The sequence below is a fragment of the Accipiter gentilis genome, chromosome 3 (assembly GCF_929443795.1).
Source record: "Accipiter gentilis chromosome 3, bAccGen1.1, whole genome shotgun sequence".
Lineage (NCBI taxonomy): Eukaryota > Metazoa > Chordata > Aves > Accipitriformes > Accipitridae > Astur > Astur gentilis.
Genome location: NC_064882.1, coordinates 38,665,752 through 38,692,975, shown reverse-complemented (window position 1 = coordinate 38,692,975; position 27,224 = coordinate 38,665,752). Strand labels below are relative to the sequence as shown.

The 27,224-nt window shown below is 40.0% G+C and overlaps 1 protein-coding gene across 10 annotated transcripts in view; it reads left to right on the top strand.

The window, feature by feature from the left end:
- Nucleotides 1-27,224, top strand: part of SH3BP2 (SH3 domain binding protein 2) — a 93,642-nt gene that overhangs the window by 46,916 nt on the left and 19,502 nt on the right. The window contains exons 1-2 of one of the 10 annotated variants that reach the window (XM_049833300.1): nt 5,163-5,241; nt 16,730-16,823. The exons of 3 other annotated variants lie outside the window; for them this stretch is intronic. Coding sequence is in view for 2 of the 7 variants with exons in the window: in XM_049833257.1 (XP_049689214.1) it covers nt 26,710-26,819 (110 nt within the window). In the remaining 5 variants the exon portion in view is untranslated. Of the gene's footprint in view, nt 1-4,598; nt 4,667-5,153; nt 5,242-16,701; nt 16,824-26,608; nt 26,820-27,224 lie in introns of those variants that run through there. 6 more of the 10 variants (XM_049833337.1, XM_049833274.1, XM_049833283.1 and 3 more) reach the window with 6 other exon arrangements.

The following is a 27,224-nucleotide window of genomic DNA, read 5'->3' as shown; positions in this document are numbered from 1 at the left end:
TGTTGCTATAAATTTGGTGCTTACTAGCATTCTTAATTAGGTGCTTAGTGTGAAACCGATTACTGCATTTTGGATTGTAAGGAAATATTCTTTTGGAACATACTATGGAAACTGATGTTTCTCATCTGTCTTATGAGAACACAGGTTAGCAGATGAGGGCATACTTTCATACTTTCTGCTAGTAAGAGCAGGCGAGTTAAGGAAAATGCATTCTTCTTGTCTCAATAATGGCCTTCTCCTCAATAAGTATAACCATGTAGGCTGAAAATCCCAGCTACCCAGAGTGTGGTTATTTCCTCTGAAGACCAGGTAGGTAACAGATTACTTTCCTGGAATTTTTATGAATCCTTGTTTTTCAAATACTTTTCATGTTCTTCCTAGATGTTTCATGCAATTGCAAAACATGTTAGTCAAATGGACGTCCCTGAGTCTCCCATGACAGAACTCAGTAATGTAGATGCCAAACCCAAATTATAGCTGCTTCAACACAAACACACTGAAAACCAGGCAGAAGGGATTGTTGTTTTCTGTAGAGGGAACGATGCAATTTGATTGCCAATGCAGCGCAGCGAAAAAGAAAGGGCGTAATTCGTGTTGCCAGCAACAGTAATGACCGCAGGCAGATCACTTTCCTCTTGTCCTGCACATCAGGAAGACTGTAATATTGAAGACAAGGAGCGATGTACTAGCTGTCAGCCAAATATGTTGGAGAAGTATTAGTCAGTTTATTTCCTTAAAGCTTCAGCCGGAAATCATGACAGAAATAGGCAAAATGCCTTCATGAAGCCTTGCTTTTTCTGGCATACTTCCTCCATCCATAATGAATTGTTCTTTCTCAGCAGGGATGCAGTTGGACCCTGGAATATGTTATGTAACTTAAATTAATTGCAATATTTGTCAGCATTAAAAAACAACAACAACAAAAAAGCCAAAATAGAGGTTGTATTTTTACCAAAGGCTTGGTAAGAGTCCTATAAACACAACAGAGAATATCACTAATGAAAACATTTGCTCTTTTAAAGATATCTTTGTCTTGGGAATTTAAGTATTTTTCATGTTTTTCTGGCACTTTGAACTAACAAAGATTAAGTACCCTATTTGCACCTAAATATACTGTCATTTCAACGCGTGCCTTTTGGGGAGAACAATTGGAGTCCTCGTACCTCTTGGAGCAAATGTTATTATTTACATGTACTGTACTGTTACTGAGAGGCCCCCATTAGGGCCCCTTGTGATAGTGTCTCTGGAGCCAAACTCATGAGCTTTCAGCCTGCATTCCCAGATTGGGATAACAACTAAAAGGAAGAACAGCAAGCAAAATCAAAACTGGCTGTGATTCTGCAGTAGAACAATAGATTGAGAAATCCCTGAGTATATTTAAAGCATTAGGTGTGTTGCATATTCAAATAGGTAACTCAGTCCTGAATCCCATAGTCAGAAATCCTGTTAGTATCACAGTACCAGCTTTTAACCTGGCACTTCTGTATTTTTGTAGTTATACAATTCTCTGATGCTTTTCAAGCAGAACACAAGTACTTGAAATTTGGCACAAATGCACCTGTTCCTTGGGACTGCGCATGTTTTAGCACATGTCTTACAGGGTAATTGATAGAATTACAAATAAACAAAACAAAAAAAACAAGCAACCCTTCCACCCCACTCTTACCCCCACCCCGGGTTTGCATTTTGGATGATGCTCAGTTTGGTGCAGACAGGTTACATGGGGCTCTTTACAACTTCTGTGCCACATGCCTGCATAAAAAACATGGAAAGAAACTTTTACAGAGCAGCTGGAGCTCAAAGTGTGTAGCGAGCCATCACAAATGGGAATAAGTATAAGCAGAGACTCTGCAAGAAACAGAAAGAAAGACTGATTGGCAAAGGTAAACCATGTCTTGAGGCCAGGAAATGAGACTTTCCAAAAGTCAAGTTAAATTAGACATGTGAAGACAATTCTAACACATAAGGTCAAGGGTTTGTGGGCACATTAAAAAAAAAAAAAGAAAAAAAGAGAGAGAGAGAACAAGGAAAGAGGAAGCAGGGCCACTATGAAGCGAGGGACAGTATCTTTCTCAGAATTCTGGGTAAGCTGGCTAATGAAATCACAAACAAGTATTTTCATAAGACTGTTAGGTTGGGAATCTAGTCCAGCTAAAAATCACATAATAAGGCTTATGCAAATTCTGTATTTAAGAGGAATGGAGGTGAAAGCAGCATCACAGGTATAGTCCCTTCAATTTGATTTGTTACATGCAAATTTGAAAAAAGAAGAAAATTAAGGATGTAGAGATAAATGGGATAAAACGGATTTTTTTTTCCCCAAAGTAGACCATGCCAGACTAGTCTGACCATTCTCTTTGAAAAGAGCATAGATTTTTTTAGATGAAGGTAATGTTATAGTTACAGATAAAATGAAATTGGGGTGTTTCTTCGCTACAGAAGATAATTGCAATTCAAAATAACTGGGTGGCATCAATGACTAAAACAATGGAAGTTCAACAGTGTATATAATACAGTTGCGAGCTGGTAAAAGCTTTAGATACAAGTAATGAGTTCAGCAGTTTGAGACAACTGAGAAAGAGCAAGCTCGTAGATTAACTAGGATTTCCTGATGTTACACAAGTGTGATCCTAAAAGGTACTGGGCACAGTGTTTCCAGGAGGAATAAGCAAGTGTTTGAGTCCTCTCAGCTGGAACACTGCACGCAATTTAGGTCACCCAGAAAGCTTAGCTTGTACAAAAGGAAAACTCAACTCAGAAGAGAGATGGAGAAGGGCCTGTTACCCTGTAATACAGTTTGTACAAAGGCTTGTCAGTTTAGCCTTCAGTTTGGGGGTGGGGAACATTTTCCTTGCTAAGGACCACATACGCCTTTCCAGCACACTTAGCAGACCACACGTTAACATGCTCTGCTATCCAGTAATAACACACACACTAATTTTAATCATGGGCTGTACCCTATAAAATGAAGTCACAGGGCACATTCAGCCAACAAAACGAAGGCTCCCCACACCTGCTTCAGCTTAACGCTGTCAATGCATTAATCTGTCTTCTCTGGAGACTGAAAGTTCTGGGTTTAATCAGGCAGGAAAATAAATGCTGTAATTTCCACCAACAAAGTCAGGACGTTCTGCCACAGAACTCGCACCGAAATCAGTGGAAGTGCTACATACAAACAGCTCTCCTGCTTGTGGTCTTCATATGGGACTTATTAGTGTTACACAGTCTGCCCACAGCTGTACACAGCTGGCAGTCTTTGTGCAACAGAAAGCTAAGGCCAGGGTAAAGGCTGCGGCTGGCTGCAACTGAGATACACACTGTAGGAAAGTTTAAGAAACTTCATTTTCCTTAGGCTCTGCCAGCGCGATTATTCCTTTGTACTCAGAAATTATCTTTTTCTTTATGTAAAGGCTCCTTCAAATCCAATAGTAGGTGTTAACAGCACTGTATGTTATAGATCAATCAAAGATCATCACTAAACCCCATTTCCTATCCAGCTTTTGCTAGTCTCTGTTTTACTAAAAACATAGGGCTTCATTTCACAGACCAAGCACTCTCTGTTGTATTCAGAAGAGGGATTCTCTTCACTACTTCATACTGCAAATTTCTGTGAGTGACAAAGAAAAATACTAGTGAATGGTATTCACAGGAAATATCACACCACCTTATTTTCTGACCACAGAAACTACTCTAATACCATTGTAAAGGTTAAAGGCTTTAAAACTAAACTGAAGTATTAGCTGACTAAACACCGAAGGAATCTGCTGCTCTTTATTCAAATAAATCTACAGATTTATGCAAAGATCAGTGTTTTGGGAATATTGCTTTATTAAGTGCTCTTTTTCAGTTACATTCTTGTTACAAAAGTAAATGGAGTTAAAACAGACCACTTTGTACCTCTCATAGCAGTACTGTCACAGCAGTAATACTACTTTGTATATAATTTTTACAAGACGAAAAAATGCATTCTAAGTTGCTGAGCATTTTAAAGTAGCTTTTTGATAGATTTTTTTCATATTTTGCTTCTGGATATTTTTAAACATCATTTTGATTTTTCAATTTTCTGCTCATCTTATTTAAAAAAAAAACCCCACCTTTATTTTTAGTTAGAAAAAGAAGTCTGGGAAGTAATAAAAGGCAAGTGGAGAAACAAACAAAAGCCCAAGAGAATCCGAAATACTGAATGAAATAAAAGCATATCTTTTAACACTTAACACGTGAGAATGAAGTGAATGAAGTAAACTTCATCTTACCAAATTTTAAAAGTCACCTTTCAGAGCACTTAAAAATACCTTTCCAACCGTGTAACATCTCTTGGGGGTACAGGTAAGCTTCAGCTTAATGGAGTCTAGCTACCATGCGTATGGGGAAAACCTGGATAAAGCAAGAGTTGAGTGCAGAGGCAACCCAGCGTCCAGCCAGCATGGCTGGCGGCGCCCTAGGGTGTTTCGGACCCAGACTAACTCTGCAGCAGGGCATTGAGGCACTCCAGCTGCTTCACGGAGAGCCAGCCTGCATCCACACCAGCCAGGCTGCAACCCACCGCTGTGCCTTCCCCAGCCCGGAGCCGGCCACCCTGCTGCAGCCCCCCCCAGACCTGAGTCGGTGCCTCCACCTACTTCCCCGTGGACACAGGACACTCGCAAACGACCTTCGCCGCGTTCAGGTGCGTTACGACCGGCTTTATCCCTGCCCCCGCGTCTTCCAGGCAGGGACCTGTGGCAGATCCTGGTGTCAGTCAGGTAAAACCCGACCCTACCGAGTCACGTCCGCCGGGGCTCCCCGACTTTTATCCCTGCACTTGACAGACCCGCCGCCAACACGGCTCGTGAGACTACCCAGAGTTTCCAGCGCACACACGACCCCGACAGAGCCGAGCGGTGGGTAGCGCTTTTAAACCGGACCCTGCCAGGTCAAGGCAGCCCCTCAGGCACACACGGCCAGTGCTTCGGCATGGGCGTTGTACAGCCCACCCCCCCTCCCCTCCCCGCCCAGCCCTCCCCCGGCGGCCTCCGCCCCTACGGCAGGCCGGGGAGGGACGGCGCTGCTCGGCCCGCCGGCAGCTCCCACCGGCGACGGGCTCGGGAGGGAGGGAGGCAGGGAGGCGGGTGCATCCCGGCAGGTGAAGGAAGGGGCGGGCGCTGGCCGCGGTGACCGCTGTGGAGCTGTGGGCTGTGGAGCGGGGATGAGCGGCCGGCGCGGTAGCTGCCGCCCGCGGAGCTGAGCCAAGCTGCGCCTGAGGTAAGCGCTCTCCCCTCACGGCGCCCTCCCCTCACGGCGCCGGGCGGACGCGTTCCCGCTCCCCCCCCCCCCCCCCCCTCCCCCCAGCTACCGCCACCCCGTTCCACGCGCGCCCTTTCCAGCGGTCCGCGCGCGAGCCCCCCACCGCCTCCCGTGCTCCCCTTTCCCCCCCGCCCGGCCCCGCGCTCCGCCGGGACGCCCGTGGCGGCGAACGGTGGCTGCGGGGGGGGGGGGGGGGCGGGCGGGAAGGGGCGTCGCGCGTGTCCGCGTCTCCCTTCCTCCCCCCTTCCCTTCCCGCCGCTTTGCTGCTTCAGCGCGGTGCCGGAGGGCGCCGGGAAACTCCTCGGGTGAGTCACCGGGAGGCTGGAGAACCGCCACTGCCGCCCCGCGGGAGAGCCCTCATGCCGGGCGTCGGGGCGTGCGGCCTTGGCGGGGGAAAGGCGCGGGGTCGGGCGGCTGCCGGAGCCGCCGGCTGGCGTTGAGGCGTTCGGGAGCGGCCGGTTTCCCTCGCGAAGAGTTCTGGAAGCTTCGCTGGTCTCGGTCTGCGTCCCTCGGCAGCTGCGCGTCTCTGGGAGCGTGTAGGGAGTCCCCGCCGCGGCGCTGGGGAAGGCGCGGTTCCTGCTGCTGTGAGGGAAACGAGGGGAAGGCGCCTCCCGTCTCCCCGTCCCGTGTGCTGATGCCTTCAGTCCGGTGCTGCTTTGGTCGCCTGCAGGTGGAAGGTGGGACGGAGTTAGTTCGGCAGCGTCAGTCTGACCGTGTGAGAAGGAAAGGCTCTTGGGGGGGGGGGAGGAAAAAAGTGTAGGTGCTTTCCTTCAGGAAAGAGAAGGTCAAAGAGCTGTGCTGTTTCCCCACTTACGCTGAGATATGGCTTTGGTGTGAAGTTATAAGCATCAGGAGTAATTTCCTAGCACGTTTCCAGTGGTAATATATGTTAAAGGGTGAGGCAGGACTAATTAGAGATGAAATACAGAGTACAAAGGCGTTTTCAACAGCATTTTCTTTAGTGTTATCATCTTCAAGCCCCTTCAATCTTGGAAGCCCCCTCATACTTACTTGGGTCACCCTGTCATTTCTGTCTAGGTTTGAAGTTCCCATTCATTTACAGGTAGAGGCTCTGTGCAAGCTATGTCCTGTGCTTCTTGTATCAGTAGAGAGCAGGGACACCTGACGTGTTTATTTGATTTGTCAACTTTTATCCCACGAGTGACCAGTGCAAACTGGTAGCAACTTAAGGATACTGCCTTCCAGAATGAATTGAGAAGGTGGAGAAATGTTGCCCCTCCTACCATTCTGTTTGCGAAGACGCCTTTTCTTGGGTCTTGAAGATGCTAGCAAAAGGTCAGTAGTGGGACTGAACTGGCCTTGTACCTTGTCTAACTTCAGCATTACAGGTGAAGCAGTCTTGGCTGAGTGGATGTCGAAGAGCCTCTCCTGCTGGTATACGCACTCTGGCTGGCTGGTGAGCAGGCAGGACTTCATTTTCCTGTGTGAAATTAGTTGCAGTAAACTGGTGCGTTTCCTGCTGTGAAAAGCCAATTTCCACTTTCACTCTGCTCTTAGTGTCTTGGGGGTTATGAAACAAATTCAGATCTGTATAATTATACACCTCTTCTGTTTATTTTTAGTTGTATTTGTACAGGAAATGTAGAGCTGGAGCCTCTGCAGTTTATTTCATTCACATACTTCTTTCAAGCTACAGACAAAAGTAGAATTAACTTGCTGTCTGTCTTTTAGGCATAACATGTTTCTTTCCCTTCTTGTTACTGTATTTTGGAGCCATCTTGCTGTTGCAAGAGAGCTGATTAAAATACACCCCTTGCCAATATTCCATTACTGAGGAGTCAGTACTGGGTCAGCTTAGTGGTGGGTTAAGTGCTGTTTCCTGTTTGCAGTTTTTTTGTTTTAATATTTCCCAGCTCTCCATAAACTTCTCCACAAAGCATGACAAACTCCATGCTAAAACATCCAGAAAATAAAGAGGTTTTTTTGAAATTATAAAGGAGGGAGATACAGAGACACCAGTTCTGGAAAAGGTTTAAAGTTTTCAAGCCAGTAAAAATGAATACACCAAGATAAATTCCTGCAGGCACCCCAGGCAGGGCTGTCTGAGTGAGAATTCCTGTGTTTGAGGCCAATCTGATCAGTTGACCGTGCATCTGTAAGCTCCCACAGGCAGGCAAACCCCCTGTACTTTTAAGACCAGACTTCCAATATAATTTTGTTGTTAGAAAACTTAGCCTACCAAAAAAACTCCCAAACAAACCAGGGAGTGTGAAAAGTCTCCTCCTGCAGTGTCTTACTTAAGTGGAGATGGAGCAGTCTCCTTTGATAGAAAACCAAACATGGCAGCCACTTTGGTAATGAATACTAAGTAGAAATGGAAATACATTAAGAATTGTTAACTTACTCTTTACAGCGTTAAAACACAAATATGCATGACCAAAGGGCACATACATATTTGTCATTTTAACTGTAGGAAAAGTGCTTTTGACACTCAAACCCTGGTGGTTACATTCCTTGCTCTTCGCCCTGTAGCTCTTACATTGTTAGTACATTTATTGTTACGTGTTATGATATGGTAAGATTGCAGTAATAGAGGGGTATGTGTTTTAACTTGAAGACATTGACTTAGTGTTGGTATATCTTCCAGTCTGTTTGGCATGAGATGTTAGACAATGGGTAACTTAGGCTTTCGTCAGATTATCCGGCAGTTTCGTAAGTTGTTTGGAATGTGCAGCCCTGCAAGTATTGTGTCAATTAATTGTTGCTGGCTTAAGCCCTGATCTTAAAAGTACTTGCAGATGTAAATAACCCTATTATTTGTAAAACTGTTAGTTTGTATTACTGTAGGATCAGGATCTTGGCTTGCTACTTCTGTTGGACCTTGCCGGAAAGTTCATACGAGCTCAGACTCTCAGCAGAATTGATGGATAGCCCTGTAAACAACGGTGAGGACTCATTACAGTTACCAGGGGACTTCCAGAGTAAATTGGTTTTGTTTAGATCTGAAAGTATTGGTTGATACAATGATTCTTCCACAATGCATTTTGTCTTCTGATGGGGATTTCTGAGGGAGGAGAGAAAATAACGTCCTAGATGGCTATTCCTCTCTTGTGTAGCTAAGCTGCTGGCCTTTTTTTAACGTAAACATATTCCATGAAGGCATTTCCTGATAACATTGCTTCACAGTTGCTTTTGAACCTGTACTGTAGTGGAACAAACAGTGTCTGGAAGGGAGCTGGGAGTCTGGAAAAAAGAGGTACTTAAGGCAGCCTCAAAGCTAATATGAGAGATGCAATACATTTCTGTAAATACAATACTAAATGGAATGTGCATTTTTTTATACTGTTGTCACATGTACATATGTCACTGTCCATTCCTCTAATAATTATGGACCATTGCTAACTTGCTCGTTAATCAACACCTCTTCTACTCATCTGATGCTAGAATGTCTAGACAAGTTACGCCTTTTGCGATGTGTTGAGGAAAGAATTGAAGGCACTAAGTTTTGATCAGTGTAACTACACTGTGTATCGCTGGAAACTTTAAGGAATTGTTTATGATGCTATATATTACAAGCATATAGTATCATCAGATTGCTTGCTTAAGATAGATGACTAGACTAGAGCATATAACAATGCTCCGTACACCGTGCTTTTTAAGAGCGGTGTACTGTCTCCACAGTATTTCTCCAAGACCTGTTTGAAGGTTTTTTTTTCAATCTTGCCTCTTCTCCATAAACTATGCTGAATTTCTTATTTCTTTGTTAAAAAGAAAGAGGGTTGAAGAGTTTGCATTTCATTTAACACATGCAGGAATCTGAAAACTTTTTTTCCCCGAGGTAAGGGATGAATTTTAAACAGGTCAATAGAGGAGAATGCAGAGACATGACTTCCTATGGAAACAAACCAAAATGTTGTTCTCCCCCTATCCCAGCATACCAGCATAATGGAAATCTATTTATTTTGCTTGCATGCCAGCTCATTTCCACTAATGACCAAGTTCTTATCACTTCCAAAGTGGTGGTATTGCAGTGGTTACTCATATGTGACTATCTTTGGCAGAAAGGTATTTAAAGTTGATATACAGTGCAGAGAAGGAATTACAATTATTCAGAAATCAGACCTTGGCAATACTTAGGTCTTCAGCTCCTGCTAACTTTGGTTTTAGGAGAGAATAGCTTGCATGCCTGTTGTAAGAAGTCCTGTTGTATCTTCCTGCCCCAGTCAGAGGCTGGTTTAACCAGACCAATTCAGGGACACCTAATCTGCAGCTAGGGCTCTCTCTAAAGTAGTTCTGGCGAATCTTAGCTTCATGGTAAGTGGACGTTCTGGATCTCCTAAAACGGTTGTAAAGAGCTGAGCTAGATAGAAGATGTGAAATAAGCAAATCTTTGTCTAAGTTTAGGAATAGCTGCTTGCTGAATTTTGTTGCTGGATTAATCTTAATATCTGTGGGTGCCCAGAGGTAGGGAAAGGAGACCTTTGCTTCATTACAATTTTATCTTTCTGGAAAGGCCACAGGTAAAAGTCCAAGAAGGTTAGGGAACTCCCGTTTTCATCCTGTTTATGTTTGAAAATTCTTACTGTTTAACTGCTTATGGTTAAAGCTTTCTGGATTTTTATTTTATTTACGCTAAGTTATAACATTGACTGACAAACTGTGCATCATTAATCATGTATAATCAGGACCGCTTCTGTCTTAATGGAATAGTAGGTACATTTGAATCATTAGATCTGTTCTGTCTTCCAGGGAATGCATGTGTCTTTAATTCCTTCCTCCGCTCTTCTAGTGTTAATTTGTCAGAGGGAACTTCCCTGTTCAAGCTAGCTTTGTATTCTTACATTTTTAAAAGGTAAACACTTTTTCTGTAGTTAAATGCAACCACTCTCCTGTAACTTATAAAAACATGAGATTTGTTTTTGTCATTGTAGACCATTTCCTTGGATATGTTAGGGCAGGAAGACAGGAGTTTTGGGTTCTGTTCTCTACAGTATGTAGGTGGTGAACCTGTAAATTGTATTGTGTGAGCACTTAAGGATGACTGGTAATTCCAAATGGATTTAGGTGCCTAAGGAGACTTTTACAGCATGGAAGTGGCTTTCACTCTTTCATGGAACATTTAGAAAACTTAATATTTGCACACAGATTTTGAGATCACTTTACAAAAACTTTAGAATGGCCTATGTAAACAGGTTATGATTGTTGTTGCTTGATTTAGTAGACATTGCAACTAAACTTTGGTTATGTGTACAATATCATCTCTTCTTGATGAATGCATGCACAAATGACTTGCATGTATCACTGTAAAACACCTCATTGATATTCTTGATTGTTTCAGTGCATTACAACCCCCAAACAGGAAAGTTACCAAACATGTTTAGCCAAGGCTTTTATTTCATTATCCCTTCAGCTTTGCCATAAATGAGAGTACTAGGAGAAACTCGGATTTATGCCTTTATTATTAAACTTACTTGTAATGGCTCATCAAACAGGAAATCTTTCATTCTGGATGGTTTCTTCAAAAAATGAAAATGGAATTTCCATCAAAGCTTATATGGGAGCAACAACCGGGCAAAGTATCAGCCTAAATTTTTTTTTAAAATCTGGTGGCCATGCTGAGTAATATTTAATGTCTTTGTGAGCACCAAAACCCTGAAATTTTAGAATTGTGTTCTTTTTGGCAGGAACACCACACAAATATGCAAAGGTCATGAATGAGGTCCCCAAGAAGAGGGAGTTGTATGTCTTTTAAGCAAGCGTTTATAATTCACTTTCTTTGCGTACGTGTACCGTATGTCTTAAGCCTTTCCTCTAATTGGAAGAATAACATGCTGTTTTAAAAACCCAGAAACTGAAATCTGTCAGCATAGTAGCTGGAGCCTTAAAAGAAGCAAGGCTCAAATTTAGTAGTTGGCAACATTCAGTACTACTTACATGTGATCAGTAAGGATGCCTTTCCAAGGCTCTGGACACTTTCGCAGAGTTGAACGTTCATCAAATTATTTCAGTTCTCAAAGTTTGAATTCAGTTATGGGTTTCTGTATAGATAGAGCATAATTTTTGCCCTGTAAAGGAGATAACTGTTTCACAGACTGTAGCAGCTGCCTTTTGTCATGTGGGTTGAGACTCATGATGTCAGGGTGTAGCCATCCTTTCTTTAGTGTGTTCACCTTTCTTTTGTTTGTTTACCTTCTCTTCCTCCCTCCCCCCTATCCAATAACTGTATTGCTGTCTTTTTACTGTTTTCAGCATACCTATGAGAGTGGTAACAGTTTGTGGCCTGAGTCTTCAGGCTGAGATGGTTTTTTTTGTTTTTCTCCTTTCTTTGTCAAAATCGATGGCATGACAGAAAGACTGGAGGTGGATCAGCTAATTATCTTGCCAATTATTTTTAACTGTGCTGTGCAGCAATACGGCAGTATGCTTTTTGCATAGATGAAGCAATACTGCAACAGTGCTAGAATTCAGGCACTATCAGTTTCAGTATAGTTTTAGTAAGTTTAAAAAAAAAAGAAAACCCACGTTGACTGACTTGTGCTCCTAGACAGTGGCTGCTCACACATAGAGCAGAGGAGGAGGTGCAATATGTAGATCAGAAATTTACTAAAGGACCCAGTTCTTAGTATTGTCTATTAGTATTTTATGTTACAGTTCATCTCCTGTCTTATTTGTAAATTTCTAGCACCCTGACATAACAGTGGCTACCAAGTTCCAGTTAAGTGATTAGTCCCAACTTGCTGTAGAAAAACAATATGCAGTTTAGAGTTTGGAATGATATTCCCCATTCTTGCTTCTGGCAGTACTTGGAAAGAAAAGGCTGGAAGAGTCCAATGGCACCAGTATGCATGTCTGGAATTGCTGCTGCCTTGGAGATCTTTGTCTAAGTGTTGACTAGAGGGAGAGAGATGATGGGAAGTGTGCTGCAAGGCTCATCATGAAAGGTGATTTATGCATAACAGAGACATGACTAAAAGCAAAAGATTTCTCAGGAGTTTGAAGCATATCCAAATCAACAAGGGGAGAGAGAATAGTAGAAGGAAGTAGGAAGATTGAGGATTACTAGGTTTAGTACTTATATGCTCAACCACCTCCTCCTCTCCCCATACTGGGTGATGGAAATGTAGTCTGCATGTATGGGTTTTCTCTCTATTAGGGCAAGAATGTGAATTTAGACTGGGCTTCAGTGACCTGAACTCCATTGCTACTGAGTGTAAATGTACTTTTTCATTGTTCAGGTTAGCCAACCTGGAACTGCCAGCTGAACTGCATCTTTTGGTGTTATTCTGCTTTAACAGGTGGAAATAAGGTCAGGTCTAGTTTAGCTGGCAGTCTTCCTATTTAGATGAACCATGAACCTGTGCTGTGCAATTTAATAATTAATCCTTAAACAAAAGCAAGACTTAATTCTAACTGTTTTTAAATTGAGATGACTTTAAATAACTCCAGCTTCATCTTGTATTAGCATTGAGTTTTTAAAGATATGCAAAATAAACCCCAAGAACCCTTGGAGGAGGGAAATCTTACTTAACATGTCAGTTTCCACTTTCATGTTCAGTTCCAGACAAGCTTCCTGCTTGCCAGGAGAGCTTTACTTTGCTGAAATCAGTCGCTGAGATCTTTTTATCTTTATTTATGCAGCACTTCAGGGCAGCATCTCAGATCCTGAAACAGATTCAGTAAGTGTAAAAGCATGTGTTACTTGTTTTCATTTTTCATGTAACAACTGCTTAGTAAGAAAAAGGAAGAAGAGAGGCAGAAGTAGATAATGTTGTGAATACCTCGGTCTTGTCTGGTGAAATATGGCTTGTAAGACAAGAAAAAAAAAAAAAGTGGTTTGGTCAGAAGCTTTGTTTCTCTTTTCTATTTTTAACTTCAGCTACTGTAGTGATAGACATTAATCATCATTCTGGAAACAGTCATTTTTATAATTATTTGCATATTTTCCTATTAAATAAATTGTAGTCTGTTGAGGTGGGAAAAAAATTATTTTGAGTTTAAATGTCTCATGAACTATGATTTTTGGGATTATACCCTGTTGAACGTATAGCAGTAGAAACTAGATTTGATCTGTGGTTACCTTTTGATGTCTGCATGTAAATCTTATTCCATGTTAAAGTCTCTTTGAAGCGGTCCTTCATCTCGTGTTTTATTAGCTCTTTTACATTATTTTACAAGACTTAACCATACTTCTTAACATTCTGACATGAGTGAGGGACAATCTCTCTATTGGTGTATTTGTAAAACTTGTTAAAACTCTTCTGCAAAGTAAAAAGTTTTGGTTTAAATGCTACATCCTTACAAATTTCACCTCAAAGTCTATCTAGTTCCCCTTAATTTCAGCAGAAGTTGCTTGCATGCATCTAAGTGCCGAGGTTGGCGTTCAGACCAGAGTGTAGTTAACCTTGAGAGCTAGTTCCTACAACCAAGCAGTAGAGGCTTAAATTATTAGTCTCTAATCTTGTGACAACCTTACTAAAAAGAGTAAATAATTACCTTGATGTTGCTTAACAGTAATTCTATTACAACATGTCACATAATTGTTTCTTTCTCCCAGACTGAGCTGGAACTCTGAAGAGACTAAGTTCAATGTATTACAATTGCAAGACAGTTATTTCCTCAAGTGGGAGCATCTCTTATCTCAGAGCATTGTGGTATGATCTTATTGCAGAGATGGCATGGGTTGTTACTGAACATTGTTCTTTTGTTATATGTGCTCCTAAACCTTTTACAAAAATCTAGCAATTGCACTGTTTTGACCAAGGCTATGTACTGAAGTCAGTTTCTGGTATTTCCTTATGCTAATAAAACTATACACCTTGGATACATAGGCTTGTGTAAGAGCTAGTCATCTTCCTTTTTGTTATGTGCTCTACTTACCTGTATTCCTGGAAGGATTAGCATTTTTTCTACTTTAAGTCCTGATGATAATGCAGAGAGAAATTCAGCACAAAGAAACCTGGACTATGAGCCTACAGGTCCTATTGACAGATGAAAGACTTATAATTAGCTAATTCAAAACTGATCTGATCTGTAAACTTGACTAATCAAACTGAGGCACTTCAAGCTATGTTCAGGCAAAACAGTGACCTGACTTGCACACTTGCTGAGCATCTGCAGCTGTTAATTGCTTGTAATCAGTCAGGCTTAAACATTCAAGCTTTCCACTAATTTTTCTGTCAGTTAATTAGACTCCACTATCATGCCAAGTAGCATGTGCAGTTCATGCTACTTTCCAAAGCACTGTGCAGTTTTAAGTGAGTGGAGTGGGATTTATGTATATAGGCTTTTGTACATGTTGCGTGGAGAAATATGCTTTCTGGTGTCAAAGTGGGCATACCACCTGTAGGAGCACAGAACAGTCAATCCTGTGCAGTCTTTATTGTTTGGTGTCTAGGAGAGCGTACTTACCTTTCACGTGTAGCTGGAGACTTGCATTAGGACTGTAAATAGGTGAATATACTCAACAGAACACTAACCAGAAGAGGTTTTCTGAGAAGGCAAACTACCCATTGCAGCAGGGGCATGTGAGTCTTGCAATGAGATTAGTAGTTCTCTTCCCTCTAAAGAGCTGGAGGTAAAAAACTACCTTGAAGAATACTAGTGGGATTATATACAGTGGAATTGTGATCCTGGGTTTAGGAGAACCCAAACAAATAATAAGATGATGCATGGTCTGGCCCAAATTTATTCCAATCGCACCATTAATAAGCTTGTGTGGGTACTCTTACAGCATGGCAGACTACTGGGATTATGCTAGATAAATACTTGATGTGTGACTGTGCAGTGGAGGTGGGAGGTAAATTTGGAAGGGAAAGAGGAATATTTTAAATGTACTTTTTCATGTCTGAACTAGGAGAACAGAGTTAGATAGACTAACTGTTCTCTAGCCACTTAGAGGAAATTATTGTGTTTGTGGGAAGCTGTTACGGGAAGAACTCACAGTGAAATTCTTTTTTCCCTCTGAACTCAAAGCCTCACTGAGTAATTTTCCTCCTGCCTCCCCCCCTTATTTCCGTCCCTGTGTAAATATTACAGCTGTTGTGAAGATGCTTATAACTCAGAAACCCACTGATCTGAGTGTCTGAAGAGGCAAATAGATGCATTATCAGAGGAATGCGTGAATTTGCTGAGTCTCACATCTTTTGCTCTGAGGTGCAGATAACCTTTCTAATAATGATGCAAACAGTGCTGATAAGATGGAATACTGTATTTTCAAATGTACACAGTACTAGGTGATATCAAAGTGATTAAGTCTGGAAACTGTCTGTCATATTGGCACTATTCCTGCTGTGCCTCTGCTGCCAAACTGTTTCTCCACAGCTGCATGGCATCACTACTGCCGCTGTGGAGAGCAATTGTTTCTCCTCCTCCCTGCTGGCTGGCAGCTCCTCTGCTTAGCAGACCCGGCCAGTGCTGTCACTTAGTGGTCCTAGAGGAATGAGAGGACTGCCAGGGGTAGAAGAATGTTTTGGTGGAAGAGAAGGGTGCCACAGAGCTGCTGATGCTACCTGTGTACTTGCACTGTGGGATTCAGCTCTCCAGCAAAATTGGGTTGGCAGGTGGCAAGGGATTAGTGACAAATCTGTTAATTACTAAAGATGTACTAACCTCTGATCTAGTGGGCTGCAATGATATCATGCTACTTAATAATTACTTGGTAGTAGGAAGCTCACTGCTGGGCTATTGAACTGGGAGCTAGGTTTCTTCTTCCAGAGTCGGAGCTCGTACTCCAAGGAATGGGGCACTTCATTGATGGGCTTTGTTTATTGAGAGAAAGCCAAGCAGAAAGGATTTGCAGCAGCGTCTTTGCTATGAAATGTAGCAAATGGAAGTCTTTTTGCTTGAAACTCTTCATTTGGCAACTTTATACAATTGCCTTCCTTCCTGGGGTGTTCTCTTCCATTTTGGATAACAAGGAACAAATTAATTAGATGAGTGCTTGCTTCTATGCCTATGCCATTTCTACCTTTCTAGTCAACATACTAAGTAATTTGACTGCCACGTGTTACTCATTCCCTGTCATTTTGGTAGCTCTAAGGAGATGATGGTAAGTGCATGGTCTAGTGGTCTGGTAGGATTTTGCTCTAAATGCACCTGCTGGTCTGTGTTAATTGAGAAGGTATGTGGAAGAAACGCACCTGACACATCGGTTGGCAGTTGTGAAATGTCATTCTTGCCTTCTTATGGAAACAAAAGTTGTAAGAAAGCTGTCTCCCATACAGTCTTTACCTGTTGTAGTATTGGTGTTGTCCAGTCTTCCTTTCCTTTTTTTTAGTTTCTTATTGTTGGGCTTTTAGGTTTTTGAGCACCTCACAGGTAAAGATTAAATATGAACTTGGCCTGATACTCAGGCATGAGTGCGCATAAAAACCAAATACAAACCTGATGCATTCCTAATAATTCTGTGCTAAGAAGATAAACTATATCACTATTCACTGTTTAACCCTGGTGCCCTAAGGTCTGATGGTTTTGTTGTGTATTTCAGCAACATCACCTAGAAAAAGAAGAGGGAGCTCATACTAGAATGAAAAGGATTGAGGATAATATTCTGTAGAACAGCCAAAATACCAAAAAGGATGGTGAGTCTTGAAGAATAGATTCTTTGTGATTTCTAATGAACAGTTGCATCTCCAACAGTGGAATGAAAAATGATGAAGAACTATATAGCATTCCAAATGACAAAAAAATTCAAGCTTTAAGATTTCAAGTTATACAGTACATCGCAAGAACTCTTTTGAGATCAGTTGTGTATACTTTAGTCTTCATACTTTCTATTACTCTCTCTATCCTTTCTGACTTAAGGCTTATTTTTCACATTCAGTTAAATTATAACTATTGCAGTCCTTGCACTTGTTATTTGTGATTGTGCCATGCCAGCTGCTGGTTCTCTGGTAGACTGCACAGGAGGGGAAGTGGGACTGGAGCAATGGAAGTAAAGCAGAATGATTTTGTTGTTACTTTCCTGTTGCCCATTTCAAAAAAACAAGAAAAATTTTTACTAACTGTTATTACAATTATAAATGTCTTATCTGGACTTAAAAGGTAGACAAGTCTTATTATGTCTTGTGAACAATTTGACTTCCTTTTTTGAAATAGGTCAATTGAAGATTATTGAAAATGGAAGTTAATGCTTTTGCTACTTTTTTATTGTGGAGAGAATCCACACAAGAGGTCTTTGGAAGAAGAGCAACTACTTTTCTGATCCCTTAATAGTTATTCTTGCTTAGATGCAAATAAAAATGGATGTACTTGTTTGTATAGTTAGAAAAATTTGTCACTCTGTTATAGCTGGAGTAATCTAACCACCATCTGTTACAGTTCTTCCAAGAAAAACAAAATAGCCATAAATGCAAGACTAGCATTGTTAATCAAAACTGTAGTATTATGCTACTTTTTGTTAATGGTGGTTCTTTCCAAAGAACAGATTTTATTCATACATGCCCACATTTTATGCTACATATATAATGGGTATATGTATATAAACATGCACAGATATAAATGGAATATAACCTGAATAACAGGAGGTGGAAAGAGTCTGCAGTTTTACCTAGAACAAACTATTTTCCAGGATGTGCCTTTGATAACCATAATAATGCTTTTGTTTTTCTGGTATGAGAAGACCTTTGAATAATCAAACTGCTTCTTGCAATTTTCCTTTTTTTTTTTTTAAAGTGATTCATTGGAGCAAAAATCCTGCTTAATCTGTCAGTAGTGTATCTCCATTGGTTTATTGTATAAGCTGTATGTGCTTTTGTGATTATATCAAAATCTTTGTTAACCTGTGATAATGCTAAATTTAGAAATATTTTATAAAACTGTGTAGACAAAATTTTTTCATGTAAGTAATGGGATAATTTTAGTTTGAAGCATTGGGACTGTTGGGTTTTGATCTGCTGGAGGTGGACATGACAGAAATTGAAAATGAACTCCCATTATAACCTGGGAAATGTCTTTCATTAAAATAGTGGCTTACTAGTTAACAATAAATGACTAGGATGCATGAAAGATTGTCTAATATTTTCTGGAAGAAGGGGAGGCTTTTTAGACAGTGTAATGCATTTCTAACACTTTCTATTACGCCTCTGAAGCTGAGAGTTCTTTTTATGGCTGTATATACAAATGTGTTGGTAATGCATGTCTACGCTTTGAGATAGTTAACAAGTGCAGTTTTTTAGAGTATGTTAAGTGTATCAGTCTGTATGGTTTCAAGTGCTATATAAAATGTCACAAATACCATTAAATATTTAAAAAGTGTGCAGAAACGGCACTTTTTACAGAAGCTGAACTTCAAGGAAGACCTTTTGTTTTGTAGTGCCAGTAACACACATAGCTGAATCAACACATCTGTGATACTTACGATCTGTCATTTGGCTTGGTTCTGGGTGAACTGTTGTTTTATTTACTCTACAAAGATGTCAGGTTTGATTACTTAGGTTGAAATAGGACTAATCTCATTGACCCAAATTCCTGAATTTCCTTTGTGCAAGTGAAATCCAGCTTCAGCTCTTCATTGTGTACAACAACTGACTCGTATTTAGAACGCCTTAAGAGTACCTAGGATCTGTAGAGTAGGAAGATAATCTGTAAATATGGTAAAAGCTTCTGCTAGAAGTGTTATATGCTCCATATGAATTCTGTGGAGTACCAAGACTTGTAAATGAAGTAATGTTATATGGACTCCTTCGACATAATGACTGTTAGTTCTAGGCAGTGCACAAAACATAAGATTTTGGAGGTCATGAAGAAGAATGCCCTTCTATCATCACCAGCTCATCTATGTAAAGAATCTGGCTGCACTGTTTTGAAAGAGCTTTTCAAAGAAACCTTATAGGAAAGAATGGTGCACAAAGGCAATGTATTCTTTGTAGCTCATCTTGCTAAGAGGATTAGAAGAGTTGCTGGAGTTTATAACATACAGCATTTCTTTAAGAACTGTATACAGATGTATTTTTATATATGTATGTATTTATTTATAGTGTGTGTAATAAATAAAAGTAAGGTTTGGAGGTGAAAAGTCATTGAGGCCAGGAGTCAGCCAAATGTTCTTTGGACCAGCTTTGATGCGACCCTAAGAATGGAAGGAATAGACAATGCTATTAGCTGTTTAAGAAAAGATTTGGAAAGGAGCAAGTTCTCTTATGATGGGATAGGTTAATGTGATGTCAAGAAGCATCTTCAAATTAAAAGGCGGGGGGAATAATCTAACTGGACTGTAGAATGTATGTAAAAAATTCAAGGCTCCTGCTAGACTCAAACTTTGCCTGGAATAAGTCCTTACATCTTAATTTAAAAAAGGAGAGTTGGTGTGAAGGGAATGGAAATATCTTTTAAAGTGAGTGTTCCAGTCTGTTTACAGACTTTTTTGATCTCTTGATGGGACAATAGGAATAGCTGTATGGAGTCAGATCTGAGGAGTGCTTACAGAAGAGTGCAAGAACTGGGCAAAGATATAGAATATTCTTCCAGCCTAAGAATTTGCAGCTCAGGGGCTTACTGGTGTCATTTTGAAATGCCGGAGACTGAGATCTTGGAATCTGATATGGATTTCTGTATTCCCAGTTTCTCAGTTGTTGTGCACTAAGCTAGATGCATTACAGCATTTTTCTTCCCCCCTCCTTAATGATCACTGCTCTAGGAAGGGGTTTGATTTACATGTGCAGTACCACTAAATCCATTTCCATTAGCTTTAGTTTTCTGAAGTCTTTTTCCCAGTATAAGCGAGTCAGCCCTCATTAAAGGCTTTTATAAGAGTATGTGCCTTGACTTTCAAGACAGGTCAGAAAGGAGCTGATTTGAAGACATGAGTTAAGTGACATCAAGATCAGATGGAAAGTAAGAATCTAGAACTTGTATTTTAGGTCCTTGCCTTTGACCAATCTTACTGTCAAGTGTTGCTTTTATAATATGATGTGCATTTTTTTTATCTATTGGGAAACCTTTCTGCAAACTTTGTTGGCACTGTGCTGCTTGAGCAGGCAAACTGTGATCCGTGTTGTAAAATAAGAACCTTGTTGTTCATATCTTATGAAGTATTGTGTATTAATATCTTCTGTACTTGAAAATAGACGTGTGTGAACTCATTTTTGAATGCAGCTCTACAGCTTCAGAGGTGTAGGTCAGTGTCAGGCTAATCCTTGCTGTTTGAGTTCATTTAGACAAGATTCAAGGGGAAATAATTTTTTTTCCTTTTGGTGATACTTCTGAAGCAAGTAATGGTTTCCATAAAAGAAATGGTAATATAAAATGGCATTGTCCAAATTATCTTGTAAAAAAAGCCTGTTGCATGTGAGTATACATTTTTAGGGTTATTTTAAGTGATATGAAAGGACTGTTCTCTCTGATGTCCTCCAAATTAAAATTGTTTACTGCTGTCTTTCTGGCACAGCCTTGCAGTGTACATTTGTTTTTAATTTTAAAATCTTGACCTAAAATCCCAGCTACGCGTGATCTGCTGGTTACAATTAAATTCAGCTTTTGTAGAAAGTGAGCCTGAGCTTGCAGAGATTCTTCTCTCCAGTACATGTTTTAAAAAAAAAAAAAAAAAAAAAAAAGAGTAGTATTTACTTAAGTGATGAAATATACGTTAGCCTGAAATCCTGATTCTTGTAATCCATGCTCCTACCTGTTTCAGTGCTTTGATTTAGTGTTTTGCATGGTTGGAGTTGGGAGTGGCAAAATACTTATGCCTTACAACATCCTTTAGAAAAGTTCATATTGTGATTTAAAAGGCAACACTTGCTGGAATCAGAATAAAGAAACCTTGTTTCTGGTACACCTACTTGCTTCCATGAGGTTTTGAGCGCAAGGAGCTTCAAAGCTGTTGGAGGTGGGGACTGTCCATTAGCAATACAGCCCAGTTGGGCCTTCTATAAATTACACTTGCATGGTTATTGGCTTATTTTGAGATTCTGGTTCCTAGTCAGAGTTTCCAAGTGTAAGAAGAGCAAACTATGAGATGCCTCACTGCATTGCTTAGAAACCAGTACCATCTACTGTGTTGTACAGCAGTAAAGTATAGAGTAAGTCTTTGTGGTTACACTTTGTCTTTAAATTGTATCACAGAGTCTCTTTACAAGCAAAATAAAAATAGCAAATGTTTGTCTTGTGTTGTATTCCCAGGGTCTCACAGAAGCTGAGCTCTCTCTTTGGTGCTGGCTGCAGTGATTTGCCTGCAAAGGTACATTTCCTTAAATAAAAGGTTGCTGCAGTCCACCAGAAGAGGGACACACAAACTTGAAGGGCTTGCCAAAAGCTTCCTCTAAACCAGGGCTTGCTGAATTTCTTTAGTATTCAATTAGTAGCTTGTTGTTGGTGTCAGCGATAGTGTCTATGAATTTACTCACTGCAGTCTTTTGCTGATAGACATTCAAAAGGACTTTCTCTTATAAGCTTTATATGTTTTTGTTGTTTTTAATATCCTGCTGCAGGAATATTTTAAAATTGCTTATATTCAGTAATTTTTCTGTTGACTTGCATATACACTCACGTGAAATAGTGTCTTTAACTGGCAATAGCAGTTTTGGACCTAAGTTTTGTTAGTCTTGTACAAGCACAGTAAACAATGAACTAATGGATGTTGTACGTCTTGCCTGTATGCTTTAGTATCAGAAATGGTAGAAAATGGTGAACATAAGTGTAGGCCTCTAAGGTGGGGGTTTTTGCCTTTCTTCTTTTTTCCCTTGGACTCTTGATGTTCTTTAAATTGATTTAAGTAAAATTCTAAGAAGACAGAAAAAATATTTCCTGACAACAGACTTAACTTTATATGGCAAGATGTCTGCTGGTTAAATGTACCTATCAGATACGCTTTATAATCAGTAATGGATATTTGACTCTCTCTTGTAAATTTCTAAAAGCTTTTATTTAGGTGTTGCTTTTACTGACGTTCAGTGGTATGCCAGCTTAAATGCTTAAAGGTGTTTTGACATCTAAGCAGAAATTATTTTGTAGTCAAACAGTGCTTCCTAAATTACCAATTATGAGTACATTAGTGATGGAATTGTATGCAGTTCATGACAAACCAGCCTAGCATTAAAACTGTTTCAACAGTAATATCTTATAATCAAATACTTCTGCCAAGGAAATAAATAATTTCTGGAAACTCCCACTTTAAGTGTCTACGTGTATTTGGGGAAATTCCCTTTGCAGTTGTCTGCAGCGCAGCTGTCTGTAGGAATAGGACTTTGGCAGTCATGTTTGTACTTCTGCTCAGTTATGTGGGTTTTTTTAACTATGGTCTAAATTGTTCTACAAACACTGATGAAAGATACCAGTTAATCATAACCATAGCTACATTTACAGTGTTTTTTACAAGGACCTTATGTATAGGTAACAGTTAAAAGGAACAAAGAACCTGTCCATCTGGTTTGAATAGTAAATGAGAATGAAAGTCTTGCCCTGGTAATGTGTCTTTGAATTTATTTGAAGAAACATGGTAAGCAGCAAAATTATTTAAGAACTTGCCTTCCATTTGAAGTGTTACTGGTATGGTCTGACTGGCATAGACTTGATACCCAGTTAACTTGCTGGGTGAATGCTCCTATACAGTGTTGAGGGGCCTTTTGATTCAGTAGAAATCTCTTAAACTTAACTTGAAAAGCTACTCATACTACAATTGCCAACATAGAAAATTATGCTAGGATAGCTGTACTGATTTTAATTTAATCCATATTTACATCAGTATGAAGTCTTAAGTTATTTTTTAAGGCTAGCTGATGTAAGAGAATCTGTTAAATGATAATGTTTTTATATTGACAGTTTGCAGAAAGTTCTTCTCTCCAGCTGCACAGTATAATTTGTTTTTTACAAGCTATGCATGTACTGCAAATACTTTGCGGCTGTACTGTGGTCTACAGACATCTGAGCAATATATGAAGTTAATTAACCGTATCCCAAAATCAGAGTCAGTATCTTCTAGGACTTCTGCCAAGCTGGTGAAACAACCAAGAAAAGTTACAACTTAGTTTTAAAATTGATAACTCTCTTTCTCTCAAGTATGGCTAATTTATTGCAGACCAGTGCTGGCTGGCTTTTTTGAAGTTCCAAGCCAACAATATGTCCATCGATGTTCAGAACTTAAGAGCAGTGGGATATAAATAGAAGCTCAGACGTTTTTTGACCTGAAGTGTTTCTCAGTTTTGGATTGAATATATATTATCAAGGCTCCAGCTACTTTCTGAAATATATGTAAGTAAATAAGTAAAAATATTGTTAAGGCTTCTTCAGCTCTTCCTAAGTAAGCTGAATGGGGGAATGATAGTTGAAGCTTAAAGAGTAGGAATTCTTTCAGCATTGAAAGAGGATTTTTGGAAGTTCTGGCCTCATTTCTTCCCTTTGTGCTGATTTTTTTTTTTTATTTTTTTTTTTAAAGTTATAATTCTGCAGATCACCCAGCAGTAGTAATTCTGATGCGTGGTTATTCATATTTTCACAGGACTGCCTTACCTAGCAGATGAAGGATTCAGGCGAGTAATTTACACTTGCTCTTTTACAATCTGCAGTTGTAGAGTATACAGTTGACATATATTATGTCAATATAGTGGATTTGTTTCTGATGTGATCTGGAAACTTGGGACTAAATAAGTTTGGTAGAATTAATGAAATAATAAAACTCATAATAATCTACTCCTATCCAAGCTTATTAAAGTCAGTAAAACTTTTAACAGAATGTGGCCTTCTTTAATGCCTTACTATACTGTAGGCTTATCTACTCCTGATCCAAGCTTATTAAAGTCAGTAAAACTTTTAACAGAATGTGGCCTTCTTTAATGCCTTACTATACTGTAGGCTTTTATGGAAATATGTAATGTATGAACTCTTACCTTATTCTGAACAGAACTTGATTACTGAGCTGACTACTTGCTGCAGCTGAAGGAAAGTGGTTTTCATGCTTGTTTTTGTTGTTGATTTGTTAATTTTTCTGCCTCTCCTGTTGCTGTGTTCTTGTGCTGCTTTTATTTACACTCCATTCTTGCAGTTTCCTGTAAATTGGTCAGCAAGAGGAAGCTCTCTTGCTGCAGAGACAACTCAACCCTTCAGCTAGACTACTGAATTTACACTGACAAGGACAGCATAGTGTTAGATGTATATTTGATTGCTCTTGCTTTCCATTAACTAAAGATAAGTAGGATTGCTTTTGACTGGGAGCAAGAGCTGTTCCTAACAGTGGCAGAGAGGATTGACTGATGCAGTGGCCCGGCTGGAATGAAATCCAAATGTTGGTTCCTGACGCTTTGGTTCTTCCTTTTAAGGTTATCTGAGTGAAATCTCATAATGCTAAATAAATGAAGTAACTCCTTTTAAGTGAAATTTTCCCTAGGCTAGCTTGGTGCAAGGTTCCTTCTCACCACTGATTTTTGTAGGGATAAATGAAGGTTAGTGGTCTGAAAACCATATACCAGAGTTCCTTGCAAGACAGACTTTTGTGTTGTGAGGAAGGATATATTTAATTCTCTTTCACTTTCCTGACAGACATGTTAATCAAATCCATGAAGATTTCATGTGTCTTTGGACTCTTTATTTGCAATTTTGAAACACAACCCTTTTGCTTAATGTTTGGTCTAGAAAGTTAAGTTGAATTTTCATTCTTACAAAACTGTGAAACAGCTAAAATTTTTGTTGTTGTTGTTGTTCCCTAGCGGAACACCAGCTTGTGTGTGTCCACATATGAAATGGCTTCTGTTCTAACTCTGTGACCATCTTGTTAGTGTTGGAAATCACCAAAAAAATAAAAAGGGGATCTTAGAATGTGAAATGAAAAATACTGTATTTCTGAATGCTTAAGTGAACAAAAGGAGAGGACAGGATCAGAAAGGTTAGGGTGGAAAAGCAGTACTTCAGGAACATGTGCTGGATAAATGAGGGATGATTAAAATGAGTCTGTGGAGGCCAAAGAGCATCGTACTGTAGTTGTGGAGTTCGGAGGGGAAAACCGAGACTTGTGTGTCAGACCAGAAAAGGGAAAGAGGAACTGATATTTTTCTAGTGTTACATACACTCAAATGCTGTCGTTTTGATCATCTCTTTTTACTGAGGTAGAGATAAAGGTTGCAAAGATGGTAATGCAAGCTTTAGAAGAGTATGCTTAGATAGAGAACTGGGGAAGGAAAGATTGCTTTAAAGCATTGCGTGTTAATGCTTAAAGTCTAAATTGGTAACTGATATTGTAGCAGATAAAGCAAGTGAATTTAATTCACAAATTGCGGAGATGCAGTCCTCTACATCTTTTCTGTGTGAAAAATCTGTTAATTAAGCTACTGAGACAACTGGATATGGATTCTTATTAAAGAGCATCAGGATTTTGTGTTGATGTGCTGATCCTTTTAGCTAACAGCAGGTGTGTGGCATTTATGGTTTGCTTCCCCTTCCTATATAGCCTGACTATGAAAGTAGGGCAAATGGATGCCCTGCGGTGAAGACAAGAGAGTTGCTTTTCTAGCCAATACAGCCATGGCCAGTATCTGAAATGTTATTTTCTTCTGTGCTTTGAGTGTTGGGTAGTTTACACAAAGAAAAGACATTGTATAGAAACTTCTTCCTTCTATTTTGATGTCATTTTCCACAAAAATACATGAAGTAAGCTTTACTTGGCATATTTATGTGTGTAGGTTTTGTCCATCATTCTGAAACTTCCTAGCTGTTTTTGTCTTACTTGAATGTTCTAGTCCGGGGTGTTCTTTAATTCCAGACAGTCAGTGAAACACTTGAATCCTTTTAGGAGGTCCAGATGAAGATAAGTGTAAACCAATGGCATTTATTCATCATCAGTTGGTGATACTTGTCCTGTAGAATTGCTGCCCTTGTGTTGTGAGCCTCTTGGATTCGAACTTTATTGTCTTTTGTGGTTTGCATAGCATCAAATGTACAGGCAAGACTCTCTAAAGCACATACATGCTGCATAATCTTTCAAAATGGCTATTGTTAATTTCTTGGGTTGAAGAGGGAAGGACAAGCTCCAGCTACAAAGAAGAAAACAGAGATGAAATACTTATCGTAGTTTTGTGGTGCAGTGCAAATACCTGAAGCACAGGCTCTTCAGAAGCACAGGCAGCATTTCTGAGCTGTGCCTCTGCTGGTGTGAGAGCCTGAGTCCACTGTAAGAAAAAAGGACTACTTTCTTTTTCTCCCATGGGAAAGTAGTTGATTGAAAGGTGAGTAGGAAGCAAGCGAGCAGTGGAAAACCCCCTCTGCTTTCTGGCTCAACGTCTGACAGATGTCTGAGGTATGCAGGGTTTGATTTATAACCTCTCTGGGAAGTTGGGAAATCTGACAAAGATAGTGCTGCCTGCTAACACTGGGGGAAACAGGAAGTAACAAAGGAAACAAGTCATTGCCTAGGCGTCCCTTTTGGCCGCAGTGCAGATGCACAAGCAGTTGGGGCAGAGTTTCTTTTCCTTTTGTGTGTTGAGTGTACAGCAGCTACCTTATAATACACAGAACCGGGAGAAGTGCAGAGATGTTCCTGTCATGCCTGAGAGGGGTCCTAAGTTATTGATGGCTTTGTCATCACAAAGGAAACAATCATTTGGGGAAACTGTTGGCAGAAAAACTATGTGTCGATCAGGAATGGTCACCAGGTTAGTGCATATTTGTGGCTTGTATTTCTGTCATCTTCTCTTTTAGGTAGAGAGCAGTCTAAAACTAAGAGTAGAATATGGTATTTGGGATAAAATACTTTCGTGCAGAAAATTCAAGACTAAAGAATTGAAGGGCAAAGAGATGAGGCGAGTCTTGGTTGGAAACATTTGCCAGAAAAGCACAGCAAGTTAAACTGAGTAAACTTGCTTACAACAGTGTGTTTCAGTTGGGCTTCATTCTCTGTTTCCTTTGTCCTGTAAGATTTATTTGACTTCACAGTGTTTGTACTGTGCTATTAATCTTTCTGAGAGACTATTGTGAAAGGGGCTGTTAGAAGTATTAAGAAATGGAATGTGTAACCAAAAACGTATGAGAGATACGGAAGAGTATTTTAGAAATACTGA